Source organism: Microcaecilia unicolor, chromosome 1 (assembly GCF_901765095.1).
Source record: "Microcaecilia unicolor chromosome 1, aMicUni1.1, whole genome shotgun sequence".
Lineage (NCBI taxonomy): Eukaryota > Metazoa > Chordata > Amphibia > Gymnophiona > Siphonopidae > Microcaecilia > Microcaecilia unicolor.
Window position 1 is genome coordinate 543063015 of NC_044031.1, and position 19392 is coordinate 543082406.

The 19392-nt window shown below is 45.2% G+C and overlaps 1 protein-coding gene across 1 annotated transcript in view; it reads right to left on the reverse strand.

Annotated features, from left to right (window-relative positions):
• Nucleotides 1-19392, reverse strand: part of INTS8 (integrator complex subunit 8) — a 178326-nt gene that overhangs the window by 24499 nt on the left and 134435 nt on the right. Inside the window, exon 23 of the mRNA XM_030216822.1 lies at nt 11056-11159. Within this exon, the coding sequence (XP_030072682.1) occupies nt 11056-11159 (104 nt within the window). The remainder of the gene's footprint in view (nt 1-11055; nt 11160-19392) is intronic.

Consider the following 19392-nt stretch of genomic DNA (forward strand, 5'->3'; position numbering starts at 1 on the left):
GCCCCTACTTCCTTTTTCATTTTATTGTTGGTTCACAGGGGATTTTTCTTTTCCTTTCTTTGCTTTAGTACTAAAGAATCCACAATGGGCATCTAGGAAGCAGCTTGCCAGGTGGCAGGATTGATATTCCTAGTGGATATGCTGTATGATTTAATTCAGATGTTGGTCAAGATTATGGTTACTATGGTGGCTGGATGACATTTGTTGTTGTTTCAGAACTGGTCAGCTGATGCAGAGTCTAAGGTGCACACAGGTAAGCCCTTCCTTGGCAGGCTTCTGTTCCGTCATGAATTGGAAAAGATCATAAAGGACAGCGATATCAATGGGGATAGCCTGAAAACACCAACTGGGGTGCCCTGAGGACTGGCAGAAAATCTCTACACCAGGTCGGTAAGGAATAGGCACAGTAGTGCCAGTTTCCCCAAAGGAGAGGGGTTGTGGAAAGTATTCAATTTACTTCAGTGTTCCTTGAAAAGAAAGGGATCTTCTATCCCATCTTAGACTTAAAGCAGGACAATCGTGTATGGAGGATGCCTCATTGCTGGATGGAGACCCTCTCATTCATGATGGTTGCTATCAGACTCAGAAAGTTTCTGACTTCTCTGGAATTCACAGGTTAACTTCCACATTTCTAACAAGGAAGAACAACATAGGTTCCTCATGTACACTGTCCTACTAGCAATTCTAGATTTGGGCCATTCCATTCATGTAAGCTACAGCTCAAGAGGCCATTTTCCAAAATAATAGTGGGTGGTGCAAACCACGTTCCATAAGGAAAATGTTTCAGTCCACCCATATATGGACAATTGGTTGACATGGGTGAGGTTCTGGGAGGACAGTCAAGCTGCTAATGCCATATGCAGGGCTGGCAATAGTGTGTGTGTGTGTGTGGGGGGGGTGCAAACTGGGCTGCTACCCTGGACCCCACAGCTCCAGGGTGCCCCATTGTCCAGGCATCTCTTCCCCTTCTCTCCACCACAAACCGTCTCCTCATCCCTTTCCAATCTTTTTTAAAAATGACTTCCCTTCTTAGAGGGGCCCCAGCGCGTCAGCCATTCTCACAAACTGCCTTGCAGCTGCCCCAAAGCTTTCCCTCTCTGCCACGATCTGCCCCTCTGAAGCAATTTCCTGTTTCTACCTGGGCGGATTGCGGCAAAGAGGGAAAGCTTCGGGACAGCCGGAGGCAGCTTTTGAGGACGATTGCCAAGCTGAGGCCCCTCTGAGATGAGATACCTAGAGCATGTACTAGCAATGCAGGTAGGGAGATTGGGAGGGGGGGGGGGGGGGGGAACAGGGGCCCCCTCTTTAATTTCTGCCCTGGGCCTCCACCATGTCTAAAACTGGCCCCGGCCACATGGGTGATCAATTTTGCCAAGAGCATATTGAATCTTTTTTGTTCCCTGGAGTACCTGGGTGCTGTGTTAGACACAAAAAAAGTGAAGGTCTTTAGAACAAAAGAAATGATCTTGTAGTTGCAGTCTCAGAATTGCAGGTCACTGTGTTCATGGATACCCAGGACTACCTTCAGGTCCTGTGATCTGTGATCTACAGTGGTTGTTCTAAAACTTGTCTCAAGACCAAAAGCCCATATGACACCTTTGCAAAAGGCTCTTCTTTCCTTTTGGTCAGCACACTCCCAGAATTACTTTGTGAGACTATCAGTACGTGAAGATACTACAGCCAACCTGTCCTGGTGGTTTCAGGATGGGAACTCATCCAAAGGTTTGGTTCTGGAGTCCTCAGCATAGATCAAGATAACATCAGCCTGAGTGGCTAGGGACTGAGCCCACTGGTCTGCAACAGAGGCAAAATGACTGATAAATCAGCTAGAAACCAGAGTGCAATGAAGAGCACGTCAATCCTTTTTTCGGTTGATCCAAGGGGATGCTGCCTCATGTATTATCAGATGACAATGGTAGTCTATGTAAATAGACAGGGGAGAACAGGAGTGCCTAGATGCTTGCAAGGTGACACTTCTGATGGCATGGGCAGAAAACACTTTTCCGCTCTATTGGCAGCATACACAACAGAGTGGAGAATGTTCAGGCAGACTTTTTGAGCAGAAGTATCATGGATCTGGGCAAGGGCTTCTGGAAAATTTGGCCTTTGCCCTTACTGTGTGCCCACAGGGGGAACCATGGACAGATCTGACAACAAACCAGAGGAGCACCAGGGTGACCGGTTTCTTCAGTTGCAGAAGGCAGCCAGGGTCAGCTAGTCTAAACACTCTGATACAATTACGGCCCCAAGGCAGTCTTGTTTATGTATTTCCGCTATGGTCTCTCGTAAGTAGAGTTCTAAAGAGGACAGAGAATTATTCCAGGCTGATGATCCTCATGGCACCAGACTAACCCATGAGGCCGTGGTATGCAGATCATAAGAACATAAGCACTGCCACACTGGAAGAGACCGAAGGTCCATCAAGTCCAGTATCCTGTTTCCAACAGAGGCCAATCCAGGTCACAAGGTCCTGGAAAGATACCAAAAAAGTAAAACAGATTTTATTGCTTATCCTAGAAATAAGCAGTGGATTTTGCCAAGTTCATCTTAATAATGGCTTAACCTTTTTAAAACCCAACTAAGCTAACTGCTTTTACCACATTCTCTGGCAATGAATCCAGAGTTTAATTACACATTGAGTGAAGAAATATTTTCTCCAATTTGTTTTAATTTACTACTCAGTAGGTTCATCATGTGCCCCCTAGTCCTAGTATTTTTGGAAAGAGTAAACAAATGATTCACGACTACCCGTTCCACTCCACCATTTTAAAGATCTCTATCTTATCTCACTGCAGCCATATTAGCCACTTTAGCCTTTCCTCATAACCCTTTCATCACCCTTCTCTGTATCCTTTCTAATTCAGCTATATCTTTTTTGAAATGTGGTAACCAGAACCGCACACAGTATTTGAGGTGCAGCAGAACCATGGAGCGATGCAATGGCACTATAATATTCTCATTTTTGTTTTCCATTCCTTTCCTAATAATTTATATTTGCTTTCTTAGCCACCGCTGCACACTGATCAGAGGGTTTCAATGTACCATCAACTATGACACCTAGATCTTTTTCCTGGGTGGCGATGCCTAGTGTGGAACCTTGCATCATGTAGTTATAGTTTCTCTTTCCTACATGCATCACTTTGCACTTGCTCACATTAAATGTCATCTGCCATTTGGATGCCCAGTCTCCTAATCTGATAGTAGTGTGTGCTATCTGCTTTGTTGCCGGTATTACTGCTTCTGAGAGAGCTTGTCATTGATCTATCTTACTGCAATAGTGAGCCACAAGCCTCTCCAGTCACATGACCGCAACCTACTCCTAAACAGGAACTGCTTGTTCCTTGGTGTGCACTGCGTTGTAAACCTGTTTAGTACATATTTGAAGCTATAATCAGTCAAGATGATGTCTGATTTGAGGAAACTATTAATGATAGGTATTCTGTTTACCTATTGGCTCAGTGTGCTTGGATTTCAAGTTAAGTACCAACCTCTCTGGGGGCCCCTTACAGTTACCCATCCTGGTCCTATGGGGACGTCGTCCAATGCCCCCATCTCACCAGAGGTCTCCTCAGTATGTTGGTCAATGGTGCCCCAGTGCTGATCTTGTGGTATTACTGCTAGTACTCATGTTTCCTTATACAGAAACATGACCCTCGACTGCTAGTACAACAGGAATACCACTTAGGGGTTACCATTTTGAGTGGTTGTGTTGGAAAGGCCAGGAGCAACTGAGGATCGCTTTCTGCCCAAGATTCCATTAGACCACCAGGTGTAAGAGCCAATAGGGCCTCCCTACCCATCTTCAAATCCTTGCTCAAAGCCCACCTCTTCAATGTCGCCTTTGGAACCTAACCTTTATACCTCTGTTCAGGAAATCTAGACTGCCCCATTTTGACTGCCCCTGCTTGTCCTTTAGATTGTAAGCTCTTTGAGCGGGGACTGTCCTTCTATGTTAAATTGTACAGCGCTGCGTAACCCTAGTAGCGCTTTAGAAATGTTAAGTAGTAGTAGTAGTATGTTCATACTCTACAAATAGCATTCCTAGTGTCCCTCGGTCCACCACAACTACCATTCCTGTAACTCTGTTAAATTGCCAGGTCTTTCGTTCAAAATCCTTCTTGATTCAAAAATTTACTCAGTCTTCTGGAACAAAGTTGCTATGTCTTACAGGCCTGGCTAAAAACCGAAGGGAAGCCTTATTTATTAAATTGTCTGCCTCCAGGTTTTGATGCCTTTAGTGTGTCTTGAGCCTCTAAAGCAGGTGGGGAATTGACTTATCTATTGAATGAGCCTCTCATTCACAGAAATCTCTTCCCCTTTTGCTTACACTGAGGTCCAAGTTTTAAAGATAGCAGGTGCTTCATCACTTTTTGATATTTTTCTATTGTTCACCTTCTTTAACTGCTTCTCAATGGGAGTCGTGTTTTCAAGCAATTGCTGAAGCCACTATACTTTTTCCAAACTGTCTAATCCTAGGCGATTTTAATATACATATGTACTGCTCTTTTCATCAGCTTGTTAACCCATTTCTTTAATTGTTATCAGAACTCAATCTCATTCAATGGATATCTTTTTCCTCACACTTGGCTGGGCATATTCTAGATCTTGACCTTACACCTGAAAATTCTTTTGTTGTTCCTACCGATTTTTTCTTTCATGGTCTGATCATCTAGCGATTTATTTTACTCTTTCTCTTTCTCCCTCCTCTCGACACAGTGGCCACCAGGTGCTGGGTTAGACAACTTTCCACTATTGACCCACCTTGTATACCCTAGTCCTTGTTCTCCCATCTAGAGGACTTTGAGACTCAATCCTTGGATTTACAGACCTGTTCTTACCATTCTATGCTTACTGATGCATTCAATCAACTGGCCTTGTTTCAATTTTCTCAGAGATCTGCTGGAAAGTGGTAGTATCCAGATCTGTGACTCTTACGGAGGCAATACCATAAGCGCAGAAATAAGGTGGAGAAGTTTAAAATAACTAGATCTGCAGACTTGTAAGAGATTGCATAGAGACTATAATTTTCAGCTGAAAAAAGCTAAGCATCTTTATTATACTGAAAGATTGAATAAATCTGCTAATGTCTCAAAAGAGGTCTATACTTTGTTTCAACAATCCTTAAACCTTTGTAAGAATCTCTTGAATGCTATCCCATCATCTCAAGTCCTATATCAATTCTTGTTGTCTAAAATTTCTGATTTGCAGAAACTTTTTCCACCTCACCACCACAGTATGCTCTGACTCCAGACAGGTCTGACACTGCTTCTTTTTCCTTATTTATTTTTTATTTATTGCATTTGTATCCCACATTTTCCCACCTATTTGCAGGCTCAATGTGGCTTACAGAGTTTTGTTATGACATAGTCATTCCAGGATGTCAGATACAGTTCGTAATGTACAAAGATTAAGAAAGGGTAGTGAGGAGGAGGGTATTATCATCTACACCTGACAGTTCACTTATTGGGCATCAAATACAAACCGTAGAGTCCCTTCAGAAAACTCTCTCTACACTTAAACTAACTCACTGTGCCCTTGGATCCTTTCCTTCTTAGCTAAAGATTGCGAACCTTGACTTTCTTTCCTCTCTGCTAATAATCATTAATCATAGTCTTACCGTGGGACAGATGCCGAAGCTTTGGAAATCTGCAGTTGTCCGCCCAATTTTGAAGAAACCTGTATTAGATCATTCGATACCTGCCCACTATCGTCCAGTATCAAATTTGTGCATATTTACACAGCTCACATCTTACACTGAAAATACACTGGCTTTGCATCCTAGGCATTTGGGCTTTTGGTTACACTTTAGTACAGTGACAGTTTTTACAGCTTTACTGAGTGAAATACATTTGCATCTAGACAAACATCAGATAGTTTTAACAGTATCCCTCGACTTATCGGATGCCTTTGATCTAATTCACCACTCATTTCTCTTTCATTTATCTTCTCTGGGAATCTCTGGGACTGTCTTGAATTGGTTCTCATCTTTCCTGTTAAACTGGACTTTCAATAAGTCATCTCTTCTCAGGTTTCTTCAGATAACCAATCTTTACATTGTGAGGTTCCTCAGGCTCCATACTCTCCCTCTTTTATTTAATCTGTTTTTAAGTCTGCTGGCTGTCCTCATTCAGTCAAGAGGCATATCTGTACACTTTCATGCTGATGACATTTTATTGATCTATCCAACTAATCCCTTTGCTCCATTGTTAGGCCCTCTTCAAAATTGTTTGAATGCTGCCTCAATTGGCTATTTGAGCATAGATTGGTCTTGAATAAGGAAAAAAAAGCAGTAGCATGTTAGATTACTGGTTATCTTTCACAACTAGACACTACCATTTCCTTAGCTGGAACGTCAATTACACCAGTTGATTCTTTTAAATACTTTGGGGTCTGGTTGAACTCTAAACTTTCATTTGTCCAACAAGTATCACAGCTATGCAAGAGTTGCTTTTTACTGTCCGGCAGTTGCACTCAGTAAGACATCTTTTTGATCAGGATACTTTCTGTAGCCTTGTTCTCTCTTGTTATCACCAAACTTGACTATTGTAATATCATTTACTCTGGTCTATCACTCGCATTATTGAGGAAATTACAGTCCATCCAGAATATAGCGATTAAGTTGTTGTACCATGCAAAAAAGTATGACCATGTTATCCCTTTGTTCAAGGAAAAACACTGGCTACCCGTCGAGCAAAGGATTACTTATAAGATACTATTAATTACTTTCAAAGCATTAAAAATGGGTGCTCAAGACTATTTGGCTACACTCACTATTTCATACACTCCAACACATGTCCTCCGTTCAATAACAGGTGCATCTCTAATAGCTAGTTGAGCAAGCATATGACTCCTGACTCCCTCCCTGGTAATATTCCCTAATTTAAGATGTATTTTATTTACTAATGTCTGCTTTTTGGAAGTGATTGGACCTATCCTCTTGTATGGCTGTTTTCTGTCCTTTACGATATTGTAGTTCCTTTTCTGTTTTCTTTTATAGATATTATATTGTACACTGACCAGTTCTGTGTGTCAGAAAGGGCAGTATAGAAAGTAACTATAAACTATAAGGTCCTCTTCTCATTTTTCACAATCCTCTTGTGATTTAATAATTTTGTGTCATCGGCAAATTTATGTTTTAACTTTTTTATTATATTATCGTAATAATAAACCATTATACAACACCAATATGAGTATATATACATCGCAGTCAACGAAATATATCATCAACAACATTTTTGTAATAATTTTTCCCCCCCCCCATGTTCCCCTTTCTCCCCTCCCTCCCTTCCCCATTCCTCCCCTCCAACAAGCTGATATATTATTGTGATATTATTGACAAAAGAAAAGGAGTAACATCATTTATATAATAAAGTATAATAGTATCAACCTCCAATGTCTTATGTGTTTTCATTTGTTATCCTCCAGTTTCGGCTATATATTATAACCAATATCACATCTTGATCATAAGATCCCCCTCCCCCCCTATTTACCTATAAATGAGTCTTCTGTTATCACAATTGATACCCAAGAATATTACAGAGTGTTAAGAATTCGACTCCTCCCTCTGTGAGTCATCCCATCCAGATAACACCCCCAGATTTTTAGAAAGCGCTCTTTACGCTTGTATGTCCCTTTTGCCTCTCTCGCTTCCCAAGTAAGCAATTGGTGTACCTGGTTCCGCCAATGCCAGAAAGTCGGAGGGTGTGCAGAGGTCCAGTGCTGCATTATACATTTCTTGGTAATGAGACATGTTTTGCGGCATAACACCACTTTATCTTTGTTTAGCCTGGGAAAGGCGTCATGTTTATCTAGCACTAGACATAGAGGGTTCAATGCTATATCACAATTGACAGTTGTAGATAGAAATACAGCTATGTGTCTCCAGTATTTTTTTATTGCAGGGCATGCCCATATCGCATGATATAGCGTATTTTCTGCCCTCTGACATTTCAGGCAGGTAGCGGTATGGATGCCCCCTGATTTGTATAATTGTGTCTGGGTAAAATAAGCCCTATGCAATATGCGAAACGCACATTCCCTAAGGTTAGCCCCTCCTACTATTCTGGGTATATCCTGTATTTGTTTTACAATATTCCAACCTGTCAATGCTCTGCCTATATCTATTTTCATCGGCAAATTTAATTACCTCAATAAATCATTTATAAATGTTAAAAAGTAGTGGTCCCCAGCACAGACCCCTGGAGAACCCCACTATATATTATTTTCCATTGAGAAATCTAACCATTTAACCTTACTCTCGGTTTTCTAGCTTTTTAACCAGTTCTTAATCCACAAAAGGAAACTACCTCCGACCCTATGACTTTCTAATTTCCTAAGGAGTTTTTCATGAGGTACTCAAATGCTTTTTGAAAATCCAGAAACACAAAATCAAGCCACTTACCTTTATCCACATGTTTATTCACCCTTTCAAAGAAATGTAGTAGATTGGTGAGGCAAGATTTCCCTTGATTAAATCCATGTTGGCTTTCTCTCATTAATTCATGCCTATGTATATGCCCTGTAATTTTGTTCTTTATAATAGTGTCTACCATTTTGCCTGGCACTGATGTTAGGCTCACCGGTCTATAATTTCCTGATTGCCTCTGGAACCCTTTTTAAAAAGTGGTGTTACATTGACCACCCTCTAATCTTCTGGTACCATGCTCGATTTTAAATATAAATTACATATTACTAACACCAGCTCTGCAAGTTAATTTTTTAGTTCTACATCAGTAATCTGGGATGTATACCATCTGGTCCAGGCAATTTGCTACTCTTTAATTTATTAAATTGCCACATCTTCCAGGTTTAAGGAAATTTGTTTCAGTTTCTCTGACTCACCAGCATTGAATACTATTTCTGGCACTAGTATCTCCCCAATATCTTCCTTAGTGAAGACGAAATCAAAGAATTCATTTAATCTCTCTGCTATTGCCTTCTCTTCCTTGAGTACACCTTTTACCACTCGGTCATCTAGTGGTCCAACTGATTCTTTTACCAGCTTTTCTTTTTTTTAGGCATCTTAAGGATGTTGATAGGAGATGTGCTAAGGTTTCTGGTGGAAAGGGATCTCCACTCTGTCAAGGACTAGCTCTTGGAGGAGATTGGTTGGACAGGAAAAGCTATTTGGTGAAAGGCATACCCACCCTGTTGAATGTCAGGAAAAAGTCCATGTCACTGGCGTACATAAGAGTTTCAAATGCTGATAACAGCAAAAGGAGTTTTCAGCCTTTACTGCATTAATATCAATGCCCTTGGTCTTTTTATTGAAAAGCCTGGATAAGGGACTGGTCCTGAATTCCATTAGAGTCCAAGTAGAAGTGCTGACCTATTATAAAGGCTGGATACAAGGAGAATTCTTGGCTGTACAACCATACATAGTGTATTTCTTTGGGGGGAGGGGGAGAGATTGAACACTTGAGGCCCTCTTGGCTCTTGCCTGGGTCTCAACCTAGTCTTGAAGACCTTGGTGTAGGCTGCACAGGACACTTTCTAGGGCAGGAGTTCACTCAGTCCTTGGGACACACCTAGCCAAGTCAGGTTTTCTGGATACCCATAATGAATATGCATGAGATAGATCTGCATACAATAGAAACAGTGCCTGCAAATTTATCTCACGTATATTCAGTAATATTATTCACATGAGTGGAGGAGTGGCCTAGTGGTTAGGGTGGTGGACTTTGGTCCTGGGGAACTGAGGAACTGAGTTTGATTCCTGGCACAGGCAGCTCCTTGTGACTCTGGGCAAGTCACTTAACCCTCCATTGCCTGCCACATTGAGCCTGCCATGAGTGGGAAAGCGTGGGGTAGAAATGTAACAAAAATAAATAAATAAAAAATAATTCTCTCAATATATTCACAAATTTTATTAACACTGTTTTCACAAACATAATACAATATGACTATTGTATTATATTTGTGAAAACAATGTTAATGTATGTCCTGAGGACTGGATTAAGAATCCCTGATATAGGATGATGTCATCAAACTAGTGGTTCTCTGCCTCCATATGCTGAAAGGAAATCACAAACCTATATGTCTGGGCTGGTCTGGTGAGAGTCAAGGAAAGGAAATTAGTGGGTAAGACCTTATTTCTTCATATGGGGGTCAAACTATCTTATAATGTATTTGAGATACTATGTGACTGGACACAGGGGCAGCCTGAGGCAATCTGCTGCCTGAGGCAGGGATGAGATGCCGCCTGCCCCCACCCTAGAATCTTCCCCCTTCCCCGTGTTTACCTTGTTGTTTTTTGTTTTGTTTTTTTAAAAAGGCGGCGGTGGCAGCGATTCCCATAGGCTGCCCTGTTGTGTCCCACCTCTGAGGAAACAGGAAGTGATGTCAAGAGGCGGGCCGCAGTGGGAGGAGAGGCCAGTGCTGGTGGCAGTGCTGCCTATGGAAATCGCTGCCACTGCTGCATTTTGGGAAAGAAACAAATAAGGTAAAGGTGAGAGTGCTGCTTCCGGAGTGTGTCGCCTGAGGCCCCTGCCTCTGGTGGCCTATTGGTAGGGTTGCCACTGACTGCACACTTTTCAATGTTGGAGTCTGTATGGCAAGCTAGATTAAAGGGAACCAATAAGAGCATTCCCCTGCATAGGTACAGCCTTGTGGAATGGGTTGTTCCACAAGTTAAAAGCTGTGAAGGAATATGCCACCTTCTGAAAATTATGAAAAACATGGCTTTGATTAACTGAGTGAGCTTGGTGTTTGTCAGGGGACTGGATGTTACTTTATGATGATATTTTGTGAATTATGTTGCAAATAGCCTCAAGTTTCACAAGCAAGATGGTATATAAACTGAAATAATAAACTCCTACGTTATTCCTTACAGTTTTACTCAATCACTGCTATAGCTACTACTATCGATTTTCCCTATCATGGCCTTGTCATTTTAACTCAGAATCTCTTGGTTTTGGTTGTGTGTCCTGTCTAGACTGTAATTTCCAAGACTAGGGTTCCCTCTTTAAATATGTGTCTGCACGGTGCTGTGTGACAGTAGTATGTGTATTACAAATCAGGATAATCAATAATGAATCCAGACTTAGGCAGGCTTACCTGGTCAGTGTACACATCAGGCGGTATAGTTTTATTGAAGAAATCCGAGCACACTGCTCCTGCCTGCAGATAGTAGTGAAGAGCTGCAGAATACTGATTTGTTGCTAGAGGAGGAAGCAAATAGAAAAAGGTAAGAGACCATCAACAGCAACAGAGGGAGTTTCAGTAAATGGAGGCATCTGTTTTAAAGGTCACCCCTCTTGTATGTATTTTTTTTAATATGATGTTGTAAAGATAGGAACTTGGAGGTCAATATTTAAAGCTATTTAACTGGCCAGAAAAAGCTCCTAGCTGGTTAAATCGCCTGTTCAGGGATAACTGGTTATTTTCAGTAACTTAACCAGTTAGCGCCTAATTTAAAACAATTCAAAACTGGTTATTCTGGGCACATTCTAGGGGCAGAGCAGGCACTTGGCTGGTTAAGTGCCGATATTCAGCACATAATCAGCCATGGTAACTGCATAACCAGGCCAGCATAAAAGCAAGTCCCATCTTTATTCAATGCCCATAGCTGGTTAAGTGCTGAATATCTCACTTAATCAGCTATGGATTAGCCAGCTCCGGAAACCCAGAAATTCAATGCCAAAGCCTGGACATTGCCTGGCATTGAATTTCCAAGCATAATGTAGTTGGCTGTATATTGACCCCTTAGTTTCTACATTTCACTCTGCCTCTCTACACAAGTAAAGCCACCCAAAGTGCTATTAAGACAGACTAGGCTTGTGATATTGGAAAATTTATGCAGCCTGAGAATAAAACAAATTCTGGGTGTTTTGTTTCAGAAGCAACTTCAGGTTCCACTTTGAATCCTTCAAAGTTTGTAGTGCAATGTCTTCCATGCAGGAACATGAAAAAAAAAAACCTCCAAAAAACCCAACTTGCTTTCTTATTGTCTGTGCCAGACAGTCCAACAAGTGGGTTATGTCCCCCTGCCAGCAGATGGAGCTCAGAGATGACTTTACTCCCCTCACAGCAGGCTGGTGCTGCTTTCAGCTCCCTAGTATTTCTCTGTCTACAGCAGACGGAGCAGACGTGTAGGCTGGTGCAGCAACTAGGCCGCTCCTAGGAAAGCTGTAGACCTAGACTCCTGGTGGAACACAGAAAGAGTATGGGGGACATTGTGGGCAACAGCATTTTGGGTCCAATTTCCCTTTTTTCTTGGGAACAGAAGACTAGGATTTGCTGAGGTCAATCCATAGAGCCCAAGAGTGCTAAACCTGGTGGTGATGGGTCCCTCCCATTACCCCACCTCTCTGATTCTTGAGAAACGGCACTCACTAAAGTCTGTAATGACTTGTTCCTTGCCAAATCCAAAGGTCACTACTCCATCCTCATCCTCCTTGACCTATCCGCCGCTTTTGACACTGTCAATCATAATTTACTTCTTGCCGCACATTCCTCATTTGGGTTCCAGGGCTCTGTCTTCTCCTGGTTCTCCTCTTATCTCTTCCACCGTACCTTCAGAGTACATTCTCATGGATCTTCCTCCACCCCCATCCCGCTCTCTGTCGGAGTTCCTCAGGGATCTGTCCTTGGACCCCTTCTTTTTTCAATCTACACCTCTTCCCTGGGCTCCCTGATCTTATCTCATGGTTTCCAATATCATCTCTATGCCGACGACACCCAGCTTTATCTCTCCACACCAGACATCACTGCGGATACCCAGGCCAAAGTATCGGCCTGCTTATCCGACATTGCTGCCTGAATGTCCAACCGCCACCTGAAACTGAACATGGTCAAGACAGAGCTTATTCTCTTTCCACCCAAACCCACTTCTCCTCTCCCTCCACTTTCTATCTCAGTCGATGGCACCCTCATCCTCCCCGTCTCATCTGCCTGCAACCTCGGAGTCACCTTCGACTCCTCCCTCTCCTTCTCTGCGCATATCCAGCAGATAGCCAAGACCTGTCGCTTCTTTCTCTATAACATCAGCAAAATTCGCCCTTTCCTCTCTGAGCACACCACCCAAACTCTCGTCCACTCTCTCATTACCTCTCGCCTTGACTACTGCAACCTACTCCTCACTGGCCTCCCACGTAGCCACCTATCCCCCCTTCAATCCATTCAGAACTCTGCTGCAAGTCTTATCTTCCGCCTGGACCGATATGCTCATATCACCCCTCTCCTCAAGTCACTTCACTGGCTTCCGATCAGGTACCGCATCCAGTTCAAGCTTCTCCTACTAACCTACAAATGCACTCAATCTGCAGCCCCTCATTACCTCTCTACCCTTATCTCCCCTTACGCTCCTACCCGAAATCTCCGCTCACAGGACAAATCCCTCCTCTCAGTACCCTTCTCCACCACCGCCAATTCCAGGCTCCACCCTTTCTGCCTCGCCTCTCCCTATGCTTGGAATAAACTTCCTGAGCCCAAACGCCAAGCCCCCTCCCTGGCCATCTTCAAATCCTTGCTCAAAGCCCACCTCTTCAATGTCACCTTCGGCACCTAACCATTATACCTCTATTCAGGAAATCTAGACTGCCCCAATTGGATTGTCTGCACATTTTGTCCATTAAATTGTAAGCTCCTTTGAGCAGGGACTGTCCTTCTTTGTTAAACTGTACAGCGCTGCATAACTCTAGTAGCGTTTTAGAAATGTTAAGTAGTACCGCCCCCACTTATCAGCAATGGAGGTCTAGAATGATTTCCTTATGTGCATTAGAACGTAGGGGGGTGGGAGACCTGGCCTCACCCAAAGGGGATGTTTATTGTCGGAGGTGGTCGCCTTTCTGGGATTCATTAACCCCGGTAGCGCGTAGTAGAATTCTTAATTGTTGACAGCACACCATGGAAACTCGGGGGGGGGGGGGGGGGGCGGGGGGGGGTTGGGAGGTTTGGTGGGGACGAGACTTTAGACCATTTGAGGACAATGTCTGTTGATGCCCTGATGGGAATTTTTGGTTAGTTGGGAAATGACTTGTGGTTATTTGAGTCATGGAGTGCCGTTGGGGATCATTAGAGTTTTAGATGCATTGGGAACTTTAGAGTTAGATTTAGTCACTATAGGTATATGTATGTACTTAATGGTGTGGGGAGGAGGAGGAGGGGGAAAACTGTTATGATGGTTTAAACGTGTTGAATTTGATACCTGTTAATGGCCAAAGGTGCTGGTGTCTTGTATGGTACTTGGTTATTATTTGCATATATCAGTAACAAAAATGACTGACATAGAAAGCACGTGGAGGAGGCTAAAATTGTGAATGTTTGCATGATAGATCTATTAGTATGAGTTTTTATATAAAATAATAATACTGTTTTGATATGGAGTCTCATCACATAATTTCTCCATTAAAACGTTGAAACCATAGAATAGAAAGTGATGAAGGGAGGAAGATGGGAAGCGGGGAGAAAATGTAAAATACACTGTGACTTCAGTTGTATGATGATACTCTGTATGTATGTATTCTTTACTGCGAATAAGGTGAAATTAGATCTTACCTGCTAATTTTCTTTCCTCTAGACCCTCCAGACCGGTCAAGACGCGTGGGTTATGTCCTCCTACCAGCAGAGGGAGACTGAGAAAACACTAAGCTTTTGAAGCCTGTATATATAACCTGTGCAGAACCTCCACTAGCCAGTATACCCCTGACAAAGCAGAGAAACAAAAAACACTAACAACAACTAGCAACCCTGTACGTGGTCACAGTAAACTGCAAAAACAAGAAACATCTTCCGCTTGCTCTTACGGAAACATGTTCCTTTGCCTTTGATAAAACAGTTGGGCTTCTACAGGTGGACTATCAAAGAAGAGCCCCACCTGTCCCGGACTCCTATCACAAAACAGAAATAAACAGTCTGCAATTAGAGAAACAACAATTTACAGCAGCCAAGAATTATCCAACAAATACACCTCCTGGCCTCCAATACAGACAGGGCGGGCTCTTGACCGGTCTGGAGGGTCTAGAGGAAAGAAAATTAGCAGGTAAGATCTAATTTCACCTTCCTCAGCGACCCTCCAGACCGGTCAAGACGCGTGGGACGTACCAGAGCAGTAACTAACTTATGGGAGGGACCTACTAAGGCCAGAGGTCAAAACTGCTGCCCCAAAGCGCACCTCGTCCTTTGCATGCACAGGAATCCTATAATGCTTCACAAAGGAATGCAACGAAAACCAAACCGCAGCCCGACAAATATCTAACAGAGAAATCATACTATTCTCCGCCCACGAGGCTGCCATTCCCCTAGTGGAATGAGCAGACCAGCCCCTAGGCACCACAGGACCCTTCACCAAGTAAGCAGATGCAACCGCCTCCTTCAACCACCGTGCTATGGTCACCTTAGGAGCCGCTGCACCCTTCTTTGGGCCACCATGAAGAACGAACAAACGGTCAGAGGCTCTGAAGTCCTGAGTTCCAGAGAGATAACAACTCAAAACTCTCCTGACATCCAGCTTGGCAATACCACGCTGCTCCGAATCTCCAGCCATATCACCCAACACTGGCAGAGAGATGACCTGATTAACATGGAACTCGGAAACCACCTTGGGCAAAAAAGGAAAGCACCGTCCGCAACGAAACCTTTCCCTCAGAAAGGACAAAAATGGTTCCCTAAAAGACAAAGCCTGAAGCTCTGAAACACTCCGTGCTGAAGTAATCGCCACCAACAAGACCGCCTTTAAAGATAAATCCTTACAAGATGCCGATACCAGAGGCACAAACGGAGGCCTGATCAAAGCATCCAAAACTAGCTTCAAATCCCACGGAGGCACCATCCGTCACTGAGGCGGACGCAGCAACTTAACACCCTTCAAAAAACGCACTACCTCAGGCACAGACGCGAAGGACTTTCACTGAAGCTTCCCACGAAAACATGATAAAGCTGCCACCTGAACCTTCAGTGTAGACAAGGCCAGACCTCTATCAACACCATCGTGCAAAAATTCCAAAACGTCCGCCACCGAAGAGTGAAACGGCCGAACTCGATGGTCTTCACACCAGTGCTCAAAGATTCTCCAAACCCGGACATACGCCAAGGAAGTGGATCGTCTACGGCAACTCAACATCGTAGCAAAGCCATTGGACGAAAGCCCCTTCTTCTTCAACTTGTGCCGCTCAAGAGCCAAACCATAAGCGAAAACCGAGCCGGATCTGGCATGATTATCGGGCCTTGACACAGAACTGATCCCAACAAAGGCAGGGCCGCCGCCCCTGCCAACCGCACCAGGTCTCCATACCATGGTTGACGCTGCCAATCCGAAGCTACCAGAATCACCCGACCGGAGTGATGTTCGAAGCGCTATATTACTCGACCGACTAACAGCCACAGAGGAAACACATACAGTCACTCCCGAAGCCAAGGCAACAGAAGAGTGTCGATTTCCTCCGCTCAAGGGTCTCTTCAGCGACTGAAAAAAAAAAATCTCTGAACTTGCGCATAGCGAGCCGTTGCCCTAAGATCACCGAAAGTCCCCAGACCGACACAACTCACTGGAACACTGACCGAAGAAAAGACCACTCTCTGGGATCTAGAGTGTGCCTGCTGAGATAATCTGCATCTATGTGACCTACCCCGGCCACATGCGCTGCCAAGAGAGCCTGAAGATGAGTTCAACTGCGCCGCCAAGGCTCTTTGTTCCCCCCTTGACGGTTGACATATGCTACTGCCATGGCATTGTCACAGAGCACTCGGACTGCCTTGTGGCGAACCACCGACGTCAAGGCCTGGCGCGCCACCCGAATGGCCCGAGTTTCCAGCCGGTTGATGGACCACTCTGCTTCTGCCCGAGACCACCGGCCTTGAGCTACCTGACTGAGACAATGTGCCCCCCAACCTTGCAGACTGGCATCCGTGACCATTACCAGCCCCTGTGGGGACTCCAACGGCATTCCTTTCCCAAATTGCGCGGACTGAGCCACCAGCGGAGACTGAGACGAGGGGCCACCGACAGCGGACAACACATTTCCAAGTCCTGCGACAGAGGGGACCAACGACTGAGCAGAGCTGACTGTACCTGACGCATGTGCGCCCTGGCCCACGGAACTACCTCTATGGTCGCCGCCATCAGGCCCAGGACCTGACGATAAGTACGGGCCGTCGGCGCCTTCTCTGCAAGGAACCGACAAATCGGACCCTGTAACTTGGAACCAAAAGGCTGCACAAAGGAAAGTGAAGATAAGCTTCCGTCAAATCCAGGGAAGTGAGAAACTCTCCTTTCCTGACCGCACCAGTGACCGACCGCAACGTCTCCATCCGGAAAGAGGGCACCTTGAGTGCCGCATTGACCCTTTTGAGATCTAAAATGGGACGAAAAGTGTCCTCTTTCTTGTGGACCACAAAATAGATCAAATAGCACCCTGAGTGTTGCTGATCTGAAGGAACAGGAACCACGGCTCCCAACGCGAGCAGCCACCGCAGAGTGTCCCTCACTGCTGCCCTCTTGCTCCAAGACCGACAGAGGGATTCCAGAAACACTTCGGGAGAACAGCTTTCGAATTCCAGCGCACATCCGCCTCGAAACACCTTGAGAACCCACTGATCTGACCTGATTTGGGCCCAACTCTGGTAAAACAGACTCAGCCGAGCCCCAACATGCACCAGAGCCTGAGCCCGCACACCTTCATTGGGAATTGTGGCCTGAATACTAACCTCCCGCGGAAAAGCCACGCTCTCCGCGACGACTCTCACGAAAGAACTGTGTGCGCTGGAAAAACCGACCCCTAGAGGTCCTACTACTATTAAACATTTCTATAGCACTACTAGACTTATGCAGCGCTGTACAAATTAACATGAAAAGACAGTCCCTGCTCAACAGAGCTTACAATCTAAATTGGACAGACAGCTAGGGGTAGGTCCCACTCGATCTGCCCGGCCTATACCGCTGAGCCTCCCTAAACCGTCCCCGAGAGGAACTAGTTCTGGCCCCTGCCTTGAACCGAAAATCTGGAAGCCATAGAACCTTGGTATCACTAAGACCTCACACTAACTTGTCCAAATCTTCTCCAAAGAGCATAGCTCCCTTAAGTGGCAGAGACCCACAACCATATTTTTTTGTCTGAAGTAGGCAACAAATCATAAAAGCCTCAGACAAAAAGGATGAACCCATGTCCAAGTCGGCTAACTCCTGACCCCCAGAAGAACCAACATCTACCGAATCATCCAGGAGCTTCTCGGCCCAACGAAAACATGCCCGAGCTACCAGACCCCCACAAACCGAGGCCTGCAGGGCTAGAGCCGACAAAACAAAACTACGCTTGAGAAAAGATCCCAACTTCCTATCCTGAGGATCACGGAGGGCCGTTCCTCCATCAACCGGGATAGCCGTAGCTATAATTACTGCCGTCACTACTGCATCTACCGTGGGAGCCTTAAAGGAATCCCTATCGTCCTGAGGGAGGGGATAAAGCCTCGCCATTGCCTTTGCCACCTTACACGGCAAATCCCATTCCTGACAAATCATCTCCCGGAGATCCTTGTTCATAGGGAAGGATCACGCCTGACGCTGAATGCCCTTCACCAACGGATCCTGGACAGTTTCCCCCAAAGCCACCTCAGGACCAAACTGAAGGGTGGACGACACCTGATCTATGAGTTCTGACAGCTCATCTTTATGGAAAATCCGCACTACTGAAGGATCCTCTCCAGGAATCCAACAATCCTGCTCCTGAGAGCCGTCAATTCCATCTGACTCCCCCAGATCACTAAGCGCAGCTTCTGCAGCTACAGGAGAAAAACATTGCCTGTCCTCTGACCACTCTAACCGAGGTCTCTCAGCCAAGACGGAAATAGCCCCCTCTTCCAATTGGGGGGGGGGGGGGGGGAGGGGGGGTCCCGATCTCCAGGCCTGATACCGCGTCCAGACAAAATCTGGAGGAAAGCCCACCATTCCTGGACCGTCATTAGGCCCTTTTGTGCCAAAAACGGAGGCCGCAGGCCCAAAACCAGCCGGCTCCACGGGCCGCGTCAGACTCAAGATGGCGGCTGTTCCCGCCGAAACTGTTCCCGCTGACAGCGGCCCTGCCTACGCTCCCGCTGATCCGGAGACTCCCGACACCATCGATCCCTCCGCGGTCAAGTCGGGGGGTGCCGCAGCCACCTTTATAGGTGCACCGCAAAGCTACACTGAGCGCCCGGCGCCTCTACCCCTCGCCACGAGCACGCGCGACATCGGAGGAGCTGGGCCGCCATAAACCACGAGGGAAGGGAAAAGCTGTTCCGCAAACGCGCCAAACCAAAAACTCACTCACACTGCAAAAGCACTGGAGAAAGCGCTGCTCTCTCGTTCCAGCAAGGAATCAAAACCCCCGTTCGGTCCGCTGAAAATAAAGAAATAAATGCCCTTAAAGGCACAGTACTCCAACTCTGGCAACTGGAAATTGTAAGGCACTCAAGGCTACA